Raw genomic sequence first — 15,102 nt, 5'->3', positions numbered from 1 at the left:
ACATAGTAAAACTGTCACCAAGTATAAGTCATCCTCAGAACTAGTGATTCCATTGGTGGGGGGTGGGGGGAAGGCACAGCTTATTTTCCTCAACACTTCCAACAAAAGTCCTGTGGAGGGCTCTGAGAGACTCGACTGAGTCACCTACCCATCCTTGAATGGATCATGTGGCCAGGGGGATGGAGCTATGAACCCCTGCCCTTGACTTTACTGTACTTGTTGACATATCTCCCAGAGTATTTTTTATCCTATACTAATAGTGGGGGAGTCATACAAAACATGTGGGCAGACAGCAACTCTGCAATTCACTCTAGTTACTTTTGAAGTAACACCTCACTCTCTTTTCCTGACATCTTAATGATGAATTTTACTTGCTGAATCCAGGCGACACCCCGAGTGCGAATCCTATCTGGAGGGAGATACTTGCAAATTAACAATGCAGACCTAGGTGACACAGCCAATTATACCTGTGTTGCCAGCAACATAGCGGGAAAGACCACGAGAGAATTTATTCTCACTGTGAATGGTAAGAGAAATTATTCACTCTCTCACAACTTAAAAATTTAACCTCAGGCATTTCAAAGAGATGATTTCTTTTCATGAGCATACTAGATGAATCCTTGTGATTATTTATTTTGAAAAAGACAACATGTAGTACTTTTGGATTAAGGCTAAATTGCAAATTAACTGAGTTTCAGGAAAACATAATTAGACATACATGGTCTATCTTAGAAGATAATGTGTATGTATCCAGTTGTTATTAGCAGAGCCAGATGTTTCACGTCTTTCAGGTCAGAGCCGTTGAGAATGTCAATACACTAAATCTCTGGATGACAAATGGCTCATCGTTTTGTTCACTGTTATTGATGGTGGATTGAGAGTATACTGTATATGTGCATAGGACTGTAATTTCCTTAAATACTGCCTTAGTACTGCAATTTTCTTTAATATGATACCTAAATAGCGAAACTTGCCAAAAATTAATGTAGATAACTTAGGCTTTTCCCCAAAAAAGTCCCATTGGACTTTTAATATACGGATTTTACAGGCTATCTGGTGATCCACACAAGTAATATCTCTAAGGCTAAAATTAAAAATTCAGAATTTCTATTCCCCCAAGAACTCAATGATTAATAAAAATGCATGTTCTGAGACTTGCATGATTAACCACAGATGTGTTTTTCATTAAAATAGCCCACTTTCTGTTCTTCATTTAAAGTGAAGTTGTTCCAGTGTTTTAACATTCTCGAATCGTTACTTGGCCAAAGAGAAATAAGAAATATCATCTTTAATTTGCATCAGACAAGAGCTGATTTTTGTTTAAGCCTCTCTGACAGAAAGCCAGAATTTTTCATACTGCATATCAGGGATTTAAAAATCCTCCTCCCCATCTATTCTTTAGGTTTAAACAGAGTATCTGGAGCAAGACATCAGGAATCAAGCCTCAGTTCGACCTGTACTGACCCTGATTAGTGTTAACTCAAGGCTCATTTTATATTACATCTCAGACTGTTATTATGTTCTTCTGTTCAACTGAATCTTCTCATGTGTCTCTCTCGTTCAGTCCCTCCAAACATCAAGGGTGGTCCCCAGAGTCTCGTCGTTCTCTTAAATAAGTCAACTGTTCTGGAATGCTCTGCTGAAGGTGTGCCAATCCCCAGGATAACATGGAGAAAGGATGGAACCATTCTAGTTGGGAATCATGCAAGGTAACAGCTCTTCCTTGGAAAGGAAAAGTTCTGTAAGAACTGAAATATAAATCTCTAAATCTTCTTCTAATGCATATTTTGATCTTGTTATGTTCATAATTAGTCTTTTTATCCTAATAACAAGAATTAAAATGTAGTATTTTCAAATTCCTAAGGCTCATGTCTACCTCATGACTACAGTCCATTCACAAACACAAACCCATCTGCTGTGCATCACTGGGATGTATTCTTTTCTTCCACCAAGGGTATTATAAATATACGTCATCTGAAACAGAAAAAGAAGACTAACAATGGATTTCACTGTTGTTAAAATTGTCCTCCATCAAAATGTAAATAATCAAAAAAAGCTGAATCAGGAGACCTCAAATGGTGTTCTTTCTTATAGATACTCCATATTGGAAAATGGATTCCTTCATATTCAATCAGCACAGGTCACTGACACTGGGCGATATTTGTGTATGGCTACCAATGCTGCTGGAACAGACCGTAGGCGCATAGATTTACAGGTCCATGGTAAATATGTGTTGATAAACAACATCTAGGCTTTGGGTCAAATGCTTTTTGCTAACCTGTGCTGTTGAGCTCATGAAGACCTTGACATCAAAACCTATTTATGCAAATCACATTGTATTATGAAGGGTCAAGGTGCATGTTTTCCCCTCACCGTGGTTAATGTCATCACAATGCTACTTAAATCCTTGCTTAGAGCCTTGCTGGGGTTGTGGCTCCATGGTAGAGCGCTTGCCTGCCATGTGTGAGGCACTGGGTTCGATTCTGAGCACCACGTATAAATAAATAAATAAAGATCTAGCAACATCCAAAAAAAAATTTTTTTTTTTAAATGACTTGTTTGTTCAAGAGGCTTGTCTGTTCCTAACTGTGAGGCAAGTTACTAATGACTGATTTGAGTTCAGCAGAACAGAATGGCGCACTACTTGTTGAAAGCGTCTTCCTCTTACTTGGTGACATTGTTTTAGTTCCTCCGTCCATTGCTCCGGGCTCTACCAACATAACTGTAACAGTCAATGTCCAAGTTACTCTTGCCTGTGAGGCTACTGGAATACCAAAACCATCAATCAATTGGAGGAAAAATGGACACCTTCTTAATGTGGATCAAAATCAGAATTCATACAGGTAAGGATAATTTATTTTTCATGTATTTTTATATTTAATTGACACATGGTCATTGTACATATTTATGGGGTAAAATGCAACATTTCAATACATACATATAATGGGTGATACTCGGAACAGGGTAATTGACATATCTATCACCTCAGACATACATAATTTCTTTGTATTTAGAACATTCGAAATCTTCTCTCCCAGCTATTTTGAAATATTCAATTAAGTGTCATCAGCCATGTTCCTCCAATCAAACTGCACATCTGTATCCATTAAACCTCCTCCCTGCACCTGCGTCCCTGACTTCTTCCCAGGCTCTGGTAACCACTAGTTTATTCTCTACTTCGATATCAACTTTTTTATCTTCCACAAATATGTGAGAACATGCAGGATTTGTCTTCCTGTGCCTGACTTATCTCACTGAACATCTGTGGTAAAAGCAGTTTAATTGAATAATCCTACCTGCCATATAGAAACATAATTTTTTTAAAAGAACTAACATTTTAACTCTATCTAAGCATATAAAGTTTGAAGAAATAGTTAGTATGTAGAAGATCTTTTTCCTTAATATGGAATTAATTTTACAACTGAAAATCTTTTTCTGAATCATGGGTGCAACTTTGCTATACACAAACCCTGTGGGTGACCATCAGCAAGGTCTGTAGGATTAGATTTTTATCCCGCATTATTTATTTATCACCTTTTGAAATTTTATAAAGACAAAGGATATAAACACCATTTAATATGAAAGGAAAAATACTCCATAAAAGTAAATGTGAGCTGTAGTTGTAGAATAAAAATCAAAGTTTATACCTTGAAATATAATCTAGATATTTGGCAGCTTGAGTGGAGAGGAAAAACAGCATTTTCTCCAATGTTGTGCATTTCTCCAGCTTTACTGATGTAGCTCATAAAATGGCCATATGTGTTTTTTAAAGGCTAAACTTTAAATCACTGGAAATTTCTGACGTCTTAGGTGAGTGTCATTTCCTGTATCTAAGTCGAGCTAATCCTGTCAAAGGTTTTGCTATAGTGTTAGAAATATATGTGCTCGTAGATCTCCTTGACAAAAGTCATTTCTGATTTACAGGGAAATAGGAAACCAAGAGTGCTTCCACTGAAATTCTATCATCTGTTTCTCACATTCTAATTTTAGGCAGGGGACTTTAAGTGTCCATCATGTGGAAAATGGATTAAGCACATCAAATATGTTTCCATTAAACCAAATCATTTATATTCTATCAGTAGACAGTTTGAAATATGAAAATGGTCACTTTACTAGCCAGGTATACCAGTAGTCCCAGTGACTTGGGAGGCTGAGGCAGATGGATCACAAAATCAGTGCCGGCCTCAAGCAACTTAGTGAGGCCCTAAGAAATTTAGCAAGACTTTGTCTCAAAATAAAAAATAAAAAGGCTGGGAAGTGACTCAGTGGTTATTCGCTCCTGGGTTCAATCTGCAGTACCAAGGAAGAGAGAGAGAGGAAGAGGGAGGGGGAGAGGGAGAGGAGGAAGAAAGAAAAGAAGGGAGGGAGGGAGGGGGAAAAAATTGTCACATTAGATTTATTTTCAATTGTAAACTATATGGGTATTTACTAAACCTCCTAAACATTTTATATGATCCAGATTGTTTTAGTTTTGAAGTTAAGAAAAAGGCTACTGAGATATTGCATGTACAGACACATACTGTATGGGAACTTTGTGTGTGAGCACACATACACATACTCTGTATGTATTGTACACATCCAAGAGAGGCATCACATGTAAGGAGACATGTGAAGTAAGGAAAGGAATGAGACAGACCTGTAGCTACCCATTTGGTACTAGAAATAACAAATCCCAATCTACAAAGCTGTTGTGAAATTTAGAAACAATTCACATAAAGTATTTCACATTGGGCCAGGAATATGTTCAATGCTCAGTAAATAGTGATTTCCATTGGTGTGCTCATTACATTCTATTTCTCCTAGGAGAGCAAGGTCAATCATGATATATGAATTCAGAAAATCCAAAATTCCCTCTTCAGACAAGCCTTCCAGCCACTGCTTCCCATCAATATCAAGTTTGAGGGTCCTTGCCATATAAATTTAATTTTCAGTACACACAGTGTCCACCCAAGAAATAGTGCTCATTTAAACAGGAAGGAGAGTTGCATTTCCTTCCATTCACAACACAGAACCATGGTGAACCCACTGGAAAATTGTGTAGGAATGATGTACAGGCACTCATGCTTTCAAATGTCTTTTCTAGGCTGCTCTCTTCAGGTTCACTAGTAATCCTTTCCCCTTCTGTGGACGACTCTTCAACCTACCAGTGCACTGTGACAAATGATGCTGGGATGGACCAGAGGACCGTGGATCTCACTGTCCAAGGTAGAACTGGCCTAGCAAAGGAGTGGGAAGTTACTATGATGATTTCCCTTCATTGTTCCACTCCTTCCCAAGAGGGCTTCCTTTTCCACTCACCTAGGGTGTAGATAAATAGGCTTTGGGAGTGTGTAAGAGCTGGAACCATGTGGTTTTCTTTCTTTCTGTTGTTATTGTTCTAGTTCCACCCTCCATAGCTGATGAGCCTACAGAATTCCTGATAACCAGACAGGCGCCAGCAGTGATCACCTGCACTGCTTCCGGCGTTCCTCTTCCCTCGATTCACTGGACCAAAAATGGTATAAGACTGCTTCCCAGGGGAGAGGGCTATCGACTTCTGTCCTCAGGTAAGACCAAGCTCAGTGACTTCACATCTCTCAACTGGATTCATTATTAATGGGGGGCCTTCCCTGGCCTTTTGTTGCTCCAGAATAAAAAAAATTAAATCTGCCTGCATTGCTAAACTGATGCATCTGGAAAAATACAGTCCAATTAGAAAGGGGAGCTAGGGAAAAGAAGAGGAAAAAAGAGTCCAGAAAAAAAATGAATACTTAAATTGATCTGAATGAAATAAGCTAGTATATTTATGCATGTATGCTAAACCTGAGAGTTAGCTAATTCTTCTCCTTACTTGTGAGTTATGTTTGTTTAAAAAGCATTTAGTCCCTAAGACAGGCTATATACTCTTAAGTTCCAGAGACTAAAAATTAGGGCTCTTGCTTTCAAGATTTTCATGATTCAGGACAAGAAAGGTTGGATGCTATAGTTGACTCTTTTTCATAGTGGTGGTAACAATGGCATCTCAGGATACAACTTTGCTTTAAAGGAAAAATATTTTGGCTGTCTCATGATACCTATATTCATGGGTATCAATTCAAATCATAAAATATAAGCTAGCTACCCTCTAGCATAATCATCAAGTATTATGCTAAGACAACAGTTTAGAACTTTCCGGAAATGTGAAACAGTTACCATAAACCCAGCCAATCCATTCCTAGATGTCGACTCCAGAGATGTGAAAACATTTGTCCACACAAAGATTTGTATGCAGATGGTCATACAGCATCATTCACAGTAGTCAAAAACACAATGTCCCTCAACTAGTGGATGGATAAATAAAATGTGATGTGCCATATCTGGCAGGGAAAGTTAACAAAATATTGATACAGGCTACTACAAATGAACCTCAAAAACTTCATGCTCTCAGTAAAGGCAGGCGTATAATTCCACTTACATGGCGTCTTCAGAAAAGACCAATCTATAAAGGCAGGAAAGGGATCTTAATGGTCTAGGGTTGGAGTTGAAGCAGGGAGTGACTGTAAATAAACATCAGGATTCATTTTGTGGGGATGGAAATGTTCTAAAGTTATATTTGACAGTTATACAACTATAAATATAATAAAAATCATCAAATTGTACATTTAAATTAGTGATTTTTATGTTATGTAAAGCATGCCTCAATAAAGCTATTAATAATAATTTAAAAAGAACTGTACTGAACACTTCAGGGGGCATATGAATATATGAATATAAGCCCAGCACCACTATGCAAGGTGTGTATGGGGGGAGACATTTTATTGAACTAGAAAAACAAAGATGCACTATACATTAAAACTTTTTCCTATTTAGGAACAATTGAAATATTTTCCACCCAATTAAATCATGCGGGAAGATATACTTGTGTTGCTAGGAATGCAGCTGGTTCTGCTCACCGACATGTGACCCTTCGTGTCCAAGGTAGGAAAGGTTATTTACTCACTAAAAGCTTGCTGTGTGGACTCAGTGGGGGAACTCTTGCCTAGCATGTGCAAAGCCCCCGTTCTGATCCCCAGCACCAAAAAGAAAAATGTCTTGCTGGGTTTGAGGGTCTATTTGTCTATATGTTTGCTTTGTGATGTTTAAGTCATGTTAATTCTTGAAAGATGGTACTATGTAGAACTATAAACCACAGCAATATCTTGGTATGTGAAAGTCTGAAAGATATTTTTCAATAGATTAAAAAAGGCATACAGATAAAAAAAAAATGACATGAACAACCCCAAATTATTTTCTTCCTGGACTTGTATAATTTGTTTCTGCTTCTAGTCTTCGAATGGAGTTCTAAGGCAAACTCTATCATAGCTAGCTTGACTCAAAGAATGTAATGTGACCAATCTTTACTTTTCTCTTATTCAAACAAATCAGTACTTAGGAATGAGAGATTTGGGCATACTTCAGCTTCTCACCACAGTAGACGTTTCTGCTGCTGACTAGTGCTATTCATTTTGTTGATTGGTTTTTTAAGAGTCTCCAATCATTCAGCCCCAGCCAAGTGAACTAGATGTCATTCTAAACAACCCCATCTTGCTACCATGCGAAGCAACAGGGACGCCTACTCCTTTCATTACTTGGCAGAAGGAAGGCATCAATGTGGTTACTGCAGGTACTACCACTGTTTCTATCACAAAAATCTCAGCACGTTCAGTGTTCTGTAATTCAGAAGCGAGTACAGTTTTTTTAAATGAAATTTTGTCTCACTTTTCTTTTGTTAACCATGATACAGGCAAAAGTCATGCAGTTCTTCCTAGTGGTAGCTTGCAGATCTCCAGAGCTGTTCGAGAGGATGCTGGCACATACATGTGTGTGGCTCAGAACCCAGCTGGCACGGCCTTAGGGAAAATCAAGTTAAATGTCCAAGGTACCTGACTAGTGCATCTGTCTTCAAAGATATTTATGGCGACATATACTAAATATCATTATCTCAAAACCAGTGCCTTTCACCCATTCTTGGTTTGCATGATCCCATTTTTTTTTTACTTTATCCTATTTGATTTCCTCTTACCTTTATGAAGAAGAAAGTTTAGAGTTTTTAATTTTTTTCATATGGTTTGTATAAGAAAACTAAGGTGCCCATTGTAATTTTAACTTGCGTCAAACTTCACAGGGTACAGAAGTCACTTCTTTAACTATGATTTTGCTTTCCATAATTTTGGTTGCCTACAGTCAACCATGGTCTGAAAATGTTAAGTGGAAATTTCTGGAAATGAATAATCCATAAGTTTTATTATACTTCCTTCCAAGTAGTATGATAAAATCTCACCTGTAACTTGAATTGCCTCTGTCCAGCATCCCCATGTGATGCGCACTACCCAGGTAGTAGTCACTTGGTAATTGTCTTCAGTTACCAGTCATCTGTCATAATATCGCAGTGCTTGTGTTCAAGAAACCTTTATTTTATTTCATAAGGGCCCGAAAGCACAACAGTAGTGATATCGGCTATTCAGATATGCCAAAGAGAAGCCATAAAATGCCACCTTTATGTGAAATATTAAAGAGCAGTAAAATACTTTGAGAGAGATCACATTCATATAACTTTTATTATAGTATATTATTTTAACTGTCTTATTTTATTACTAGTTACTGTAAATCCCTTCCTAATTTAGGAATTGAACTTTATCATAGGTATGTGTGTATGGGAAAAGCATGATGTGTGGACTTTAGTACCATTCTTGGTTTCAGGTATGGATTGAGGGACAACTATACTGTATTTCATTGTAGCATATATTTGCATGGTTTTAAAACTATTTTTTCTACACTACTACCTTGGCTATGCTATGAAACACTGAATTGTAAAATATATTTTTAAAAAACTGCTGTTAAACTAACTTGATGGAAAAATTATTCAAAAGACAAAGCAGGTTTTTTTTCATATTTAACTGATATTTTCTTGATATAATTTATTTATATTGCATGCACTCTTTTTGTGAATATGAAGTGATTTGGAATGAGCTTTCAAGGTACCAAATTTGAATTTGGTAGATTTTGAATTTTGTTGTAGCACAACTTTCTTATAGTGAATTAGTGAATAGAGTCAAGCCTACTTCCCTGCAGATTGTAAATTCAATTTCTTTGTATTTGTCAAAGTTTATTGAGTCTCAATAACTGGAAACACATTAAGCATTACAGGCATGTTCTTTCTCTTCCGGTGTTTATATTTTAATGGAGAAGAAAAATACTATACTACTAAAGTGAAATAATGATAAACTCTGATATATGCTATGTAAAAATATGACTAATGGAGCTACATGATGATGTTTTTAGATTAGGGTTTACAAGGCTTCTTTGGGGCATGGACATGGGGAACATTTAAGCTGACGAGTGAGTGGTGAGCTAGGATGAGCCAGGGCAGATTGACAGTGTCCACGGGACAGAAGGCAGATGTGCAGTGAGCCCAAGACAGGGCAGATGGATAAAAGAAAGCATGCCGTGTGGTCCGATAGTGGTGCACAACAGGAAGGCAGGCAAAGGATGAAGATCAGCCAAGCAGGAGGGCCAGTGCATGCAGAGTGGGATGGACCCAAGGGAAGTTAGGTTTCAGTCTGTGCAGTGGGAAGTCTTAGAGAGCTTCAGCCAGGATTCTGACTTGGGTTTGGAAAGACCTGCTGCTGCCATGGAGATGGCAGTTTAGAAAAAGGACAAGACCGGAGCTAGAAGAATGGATACATTTGTCAAGGTAAGGTATTATATGAGGTCTAGGAGAGGGAGCAAGATGTCTTTCAGGAATGATGGGAAAAGTAGTGGATTTAAGCTCGAGTTGGAGGTGTAATGGTCAGGATTGCTGATGAATTAATTGAAAGTTAACAAAAGGGAAGAATTAATGATGTTTCTTGGGGTTCAGGGTTGAGCTCGGGAGTAGATGATAGTGCCACAAGGGAATGCAAAGGGAAGAACTGGTTTTGGAAGAAGGAAATGGTGGTTTCTGTCTAATCATGTTAAACATAGGAAACTATTAAAAATCCTAGTGGAGATGTCAGATAGAGAGTTGAGTATGTATATGTATTGGAGCTCATGGGCCATTTATGGTGTAAAATAAATATTTGGAATTAGTGTTAAATCCAGGAGACTGGACGAGATCACCTAGGAAAAGAGAATGTAAACAGAAAAGATTGCTAAAGACAGGGTCAGGGAATAGTAATAGTGCATTGTTTAGAAGTCTGATAAAGGAGAGGACACAAGAACAATACACACACACACACACACACACACACACACACCTTAATCCCAACTACTGGGAAGATCAAGGCAGGAGAACCACAAACTGATGACCAGCCCAGTGACACAGTGAGCACCTGTCAAAAAAAAAAAAAAAAAAAAAAAAGAGGAGAGCTAGATGGAGGTTAAGAGAATGACAGTGTTTCAAGAAGAGCGTGGACAGCTTGTTAAATGCAACTGAGTTGAAGTAGGATTAGGACCCAAAAGGATTCATTTATTTCATCAGTGTAGAGATCATACAAAAGAATGATTTCAGATATGAGATTTTTCTTCACTAAATGATTAAAATTATTGATATAAGCTCCATTAAGAGACCAACACATTAAGTAATGAACAGTATCTAAGCATTCCAAAAGCAACCAGAGATTATTATGTGCTCTAGTGACCTGAAAAATTCTGAATAGACTCTCTCCTTACAGGTACAGTATGTAATGGTAAGCACAAATTTAACGACATACTTTGCATAAATAATGGATATTCATAAAAACTTTTTGTCTTTTAGTTCCACCAGTCATTAACACTCAGCCGAAGGATCATGTGATTGCCACGGACAAGCCCATCACGCTGCAGTGCGAGGCAGATGGCGTCCCACCGCCTGACGTCACGTGGCATAAAGATGGGCATGCCGTGGTGGAGTCCATCCGCCAGCACATCCTCAGCTCTGGAGCTCTGCAGATAGCCTTCGCTCAGCCCGAGGACACTGGTCAGTACATGTGCATGGCAGCAAATGTGGCAGGATCCAGCAGCATGAGCACCAAGCTCACCGTCCATGGTAGGTTGTTTAACCTGCTGCATTATCGTATCAGTGAGAAAAGACCACCAAGGGCAAATATGGTGGAATTCAAAAGCATGTAAAATCAGAAATCCATAGTGTATGCATGGGGTAGGGCTAAGTGCACGTGCCCTTCAAATCTGTTTTCTATGGTTATATTTACTTTTGTGTGAACATACATGTGTGAGAGAGATTGTATTAATATTGTCAGAAAAATTAATGGGCTGCCAGTAATCCCTTTGCATTGTGATGATTGGGATCCGTCCTTGGCTTGTGAGAGAGCCATTTGTGTTCTTATGAATCTTCTGCTTTACTTCTTGAAGGTTCAAGTCTTGTTGGCTCAAAACTAATCACCTACGTTGTGAACAGTTTTAACCTAATAGGAATTGGAAATGTACTGGATACATTATTTTAAAATAGCAAAACTTTTGTCTGTTTTTGTAACGGAAGAACTATCCTGTTTTTCCTTTGTGTAACATAACTAAAATCTAAAAATCACCCTTGCAATATTTTAGTTTTTATAGTATATTTTAAGATTAAAGATAAGGGCTGGGGATATAGCTCAGTTGGTAGAGTGCTTGCCTTGTAAGCACAAGGCCCTGGGCTCAATCCCCAGCACCACAAAAAAAAAAAAAAGATTCCAGATAGAATCCCCATTAGTGTGAGTGGTAGGAAACAATAGCAAATTAAACTGTTTCAACAACTATTTCAAAGGTAACTTTTATTTTAATGAGTAGTTTCTGCTTTTTAATTTTTTTCAAAAAATTTTTGAAAGCTGTTTTTATTTTTTAATATATATTTGAATTTACTACAACATCATAGTTATAGTTTGAGTAGAATTCTTTTCAGTTTAATAGATAATTCATCCAGCATTAAAATCCTGATTTATGAGTTTTCCAAATAACTTTCTTGATTTCAGTTAACATAATTGAACTATATTTATGCATATTGATATTCAAATAAATAATATTCTTTGTTTTCAAGTATTTATAGAAAATTCACCAAAATAGCCCATATGGTAAAAAACAAAGAAATTATTAGTAAGTTTTAAAAATACTAGACCACAATTCCTACCCACAATGCAATAAAACTAGAAATTTGTTATAAACTTTTAATGTCAAAACTCCAACCCCAGACGACTTAAAAAAGCAACCTTCCAGCTAACAAGTATGTTAAAGCGAATATTTTTCTTTTCAGATTACCTATAAAATAATAAAAATAAGGACACTACATATTAAAACATGGTCAAATCTAAAAGTCAGCTGTGAAATCATAGCCTTAATTTTTTTTCCTATTGAAAAATAAAGAACTGAAAAAGTTTACTAATACTGCATCTCTGTAATCCCTTGCCAAAGAGAAATAAATAGTACCCCCAAGAAAACCAAGGTAAAGGAAATAATAAAAATACAACATAAATTAATGAAAAATGAGTTGAATATGATGTACCATTCAGTAAATAGATTTTCGTGTTTTCCAAATTATCTTAATGCTTAGGTATAATCATTCCTATAATGTTTGTATATTTACTCATAGTCATAGAAAAATAAAGGGTGAAATATTAAAGTTTATATAGCAACTTCCAATTGTTGTCTCTCACGTTTTTAAAAAGTCATTAGGATGGTCCATTTCTCATAAGTATGCTTGAATAATTTCAAAATTCATTATTTGGAAAGGGAGTATACTTTGACTTTTCATGCCAAGATTCTTAATACTTTTAAGTCTTTACATTAGCAATAAATATCTTAGGTCCGACTCCACTAAGGTATTTCTTAGTCACTAACATAATCCTTTCATCTCTATATTGCCTAAATTTCAGAGGGTTTAGATTTGAGTCATAGGAAGTATTTGGTATAACAATGTATGGAGTTATGAAATCAGTATAAAAGTTTCCTCTGTGGCAGTATAAAAAGTGAATTAAATGTCTTGTTTGGATTTTACCTGAATTTGTTGTAAAATATGTGAAATACTGCAAAAAATATTTTCCACAGCACTTTGTGATATTCAATATTGAATACTTTACAGTATTTTGTAGTAATTGTTGTTAATTCATCCTCTCCATATATATCTGAGAACAAATACAGCAATTATACAACCATAGAAGTCTTTTTGTTTGCTTTACTTTCCTCCAAAAAACAGAAGAAACTCTAGTATGGATAAGTTAGACTGGCACATAAAATCTAAAGAATTCCAACCTATTTGCTCAGAAACTTAAATATAAATACGTTCAGCAAACATTAGAAATCTTGCTAGCATCAAAATGTTGATTGGTTTCAGAACAAGTAAATGGATATCTTAATATTAATGTTAATATAATATCTTAATATCCATTTACTTGCTATAAAGTATTAGTATTAGTATTTCTAGCAAAATTATCTTCAAACCAGACTTTTGTGTGTTATTTTTCAATGTGAATAAAGATATTGAAAACGACTTCCTGGATGACTCTATTTTGACTCTTCACAGTACCACCCAGGATCCAAAGTACAGAAGTCCATTACACAGTCAATGAGAATTCACAAGCCATTCTTCCGTGTGTGGCTGATGGAATCCCCACACCAGCAATAACCTGGAAAAAAGACAATGTTCTTTTAGCTAACTTGTTAGGAAAATACACTGCTGAACCATATGGAGAACTCATTTTGGAAAATGCTATGGTAAGTTTAATATACATATGTAGATATATTATGCCAGAAGGTAAATTTGTACCTTCTTCTGGTAATTTAGTTTGAAAGTATATTCTTTATAACTAAAGAAAATACTCATAAATTCAGGTTACAAGATTTATAATACACATTTCATTTTATATTCCTGGAATAGGATATAGTACAGTCAGAATTTATAATGGCCTCCTTTTAAAATTATTTTTATTGAAATCTATGTTTATCAGGAAAAATTCTAAGTGTCTATGCTATAGCCTGTGATTGTAACCATGTCTGGGAATGATAAAAAGAAAGAAGATACTAGAATTTCTGAGATATTATAAAACAAATACAAAAAGTAGTGTTTTGCTTTTTTGTTTAGAGTTTTATGTACTCTTTTCTAATCATTGACTTGAAAACGAAAATTTGGGGCATCTATGCAGACTGAGGTTTCTAAAATATTTTTAGGTGATACCTCTCGAGATCTGTAGAATAGTCGGAATCAGGAGCACCTCAGGTTTTTAGTGGTAGCCCACTTGAGGAGAAATCTGTATATAAGTACATAAACATGACATTAAAAAACCATCATGTAGTTTGAGAGAATCCAACACTTGTCACCAAATACTGGACATGCTTAAAGTGTGAATCAATTTCTGAGCCTTTGTACACATGTTGTTTTTTTCCTAAACCTTAAAAATGCCTAAATCTCATTACAAAGTTTGGATGGGGTTGAATTTGAACAGATTACAGTGGTAAAATTGGTCCTGTTCAACTTAGAGTATAATCTTATCCAGTTGTCCAGACTTTGGGTGACCACACATGGTGCCCATGCCAAACTATGTCATCAGGCACTAACCCCATCAGCTGTGCCGGCAAACATCGTGTTTATTCAAATCTATTTCCATCAACTGTAAGATATATCAATATTTTATGCATCACTAAGAAAGAGCGCAGTGATAAAGAACCCACAGCAGACCGTCAGTCAATGTTCACATTACATCCCAATTGCAGAGATATCAAAGTTAAAACTGTGAATTTTAGAATTGATAAAATAGGCACAAGTCTTTTTTGCTTACTTGTTTAAACTGCTAAATCTTGGTGGGCATTACCCCCACACCCATGAATGTGGCCCCTCAATCATTCTTCTAGACCTTAAGAAATTAAGTAGCAATGACTCACACACATTTAAAGAGTGCCAATAATAGGGTGCCTTATAAATACCAGGTGAGAGACATAAATAATATGCAGAAGTCTATAATAATTATATGTATGATCCAGATTTCTAAATACTTCATTTCCATAAAAATCTTGATTTCAAGCTTGAGTTGTCACAACCTGGGAGTTTAAAACAATTAAGCATGTGAATGTGGGGAGACTCTTACAGAGAATACAATTTATCCTTGTTTGCCTTTGAAAAAAAATAGTATACAAATTTAGATTGCATTTATAAATGAATGATTA

The 15,102-nt window shown here is 36.2% G+C and overlaps 1 protein-coding gene across 5 annotated transcripts in view; it reads left to right on the top strand.

The window, feature by feature from the left end:
• The window catches only part of Hmcn1 (hemicentin 1), a 413,611-nt gene that overhangs the window by 346,512 nt on the left and 51,997 nt on the right, over positions 1–15,102 (top strand). For all 5 annotated transcript variants that reach the window (XM_047520702.1, XM_047520699.1, XM_047520701.1 and 2 more), the window contains 11 exons: positions 385–526; positions 1,565–1,709; positions 2,095–2,222; positions 2,687–2,843; positions 5,084–5,205; positions 5,382–5,546; positions 6,829–6,936; positions 7,484–7,621; positions 7,742–7,876; positions 10,733–11,002; positions 13,466–13,656. In XM_047520702.1, coding sequence (XP_047376658.1) covers positions 385–526; positions 1,565–1,709; positions 2,095–2,222; positions 2,687–2,843; positions 5,084–5,205; positions 5,382–5,546; positions 6,829–6,936; positions 7,484–7,621; positions 7,742–7,876; positions 10,733–11,002; positions 13,466–13,656 — 1,701 coding nt within the window. The remainder of the gene's footprint in view (positions 1–384; positions 527–1,564; positions 1,710–2,094; positions 2,223–2,686; positions 2,844–5,083; positions 5,206–5,381; positions 5,547–6,828; positions 6,937–7,483; positions 7,622–7,741; positions 7,877–10,732; positions 11,003–13,465; positions 13,657–15,102) is intronic.

This window comes from Sciurus carolinensis, chromosome 12, assembly GCF_902686445.1.
Source record: "Sciurus carolinensis chromosome 12, mSciCar1.2, whole genome shotgun sequence".
Classification (NCBI taxonomy): Eukaryota; Metazoa; Chordata; class Mammalia; order Rodentia; family Sciuridae; genus Sciurus; species Sciurus carolinensis.
Note: the sequence above shows the minus strand (reverse complement) of the source record. Positions and strands in the feature narration are given on the sequence as shown.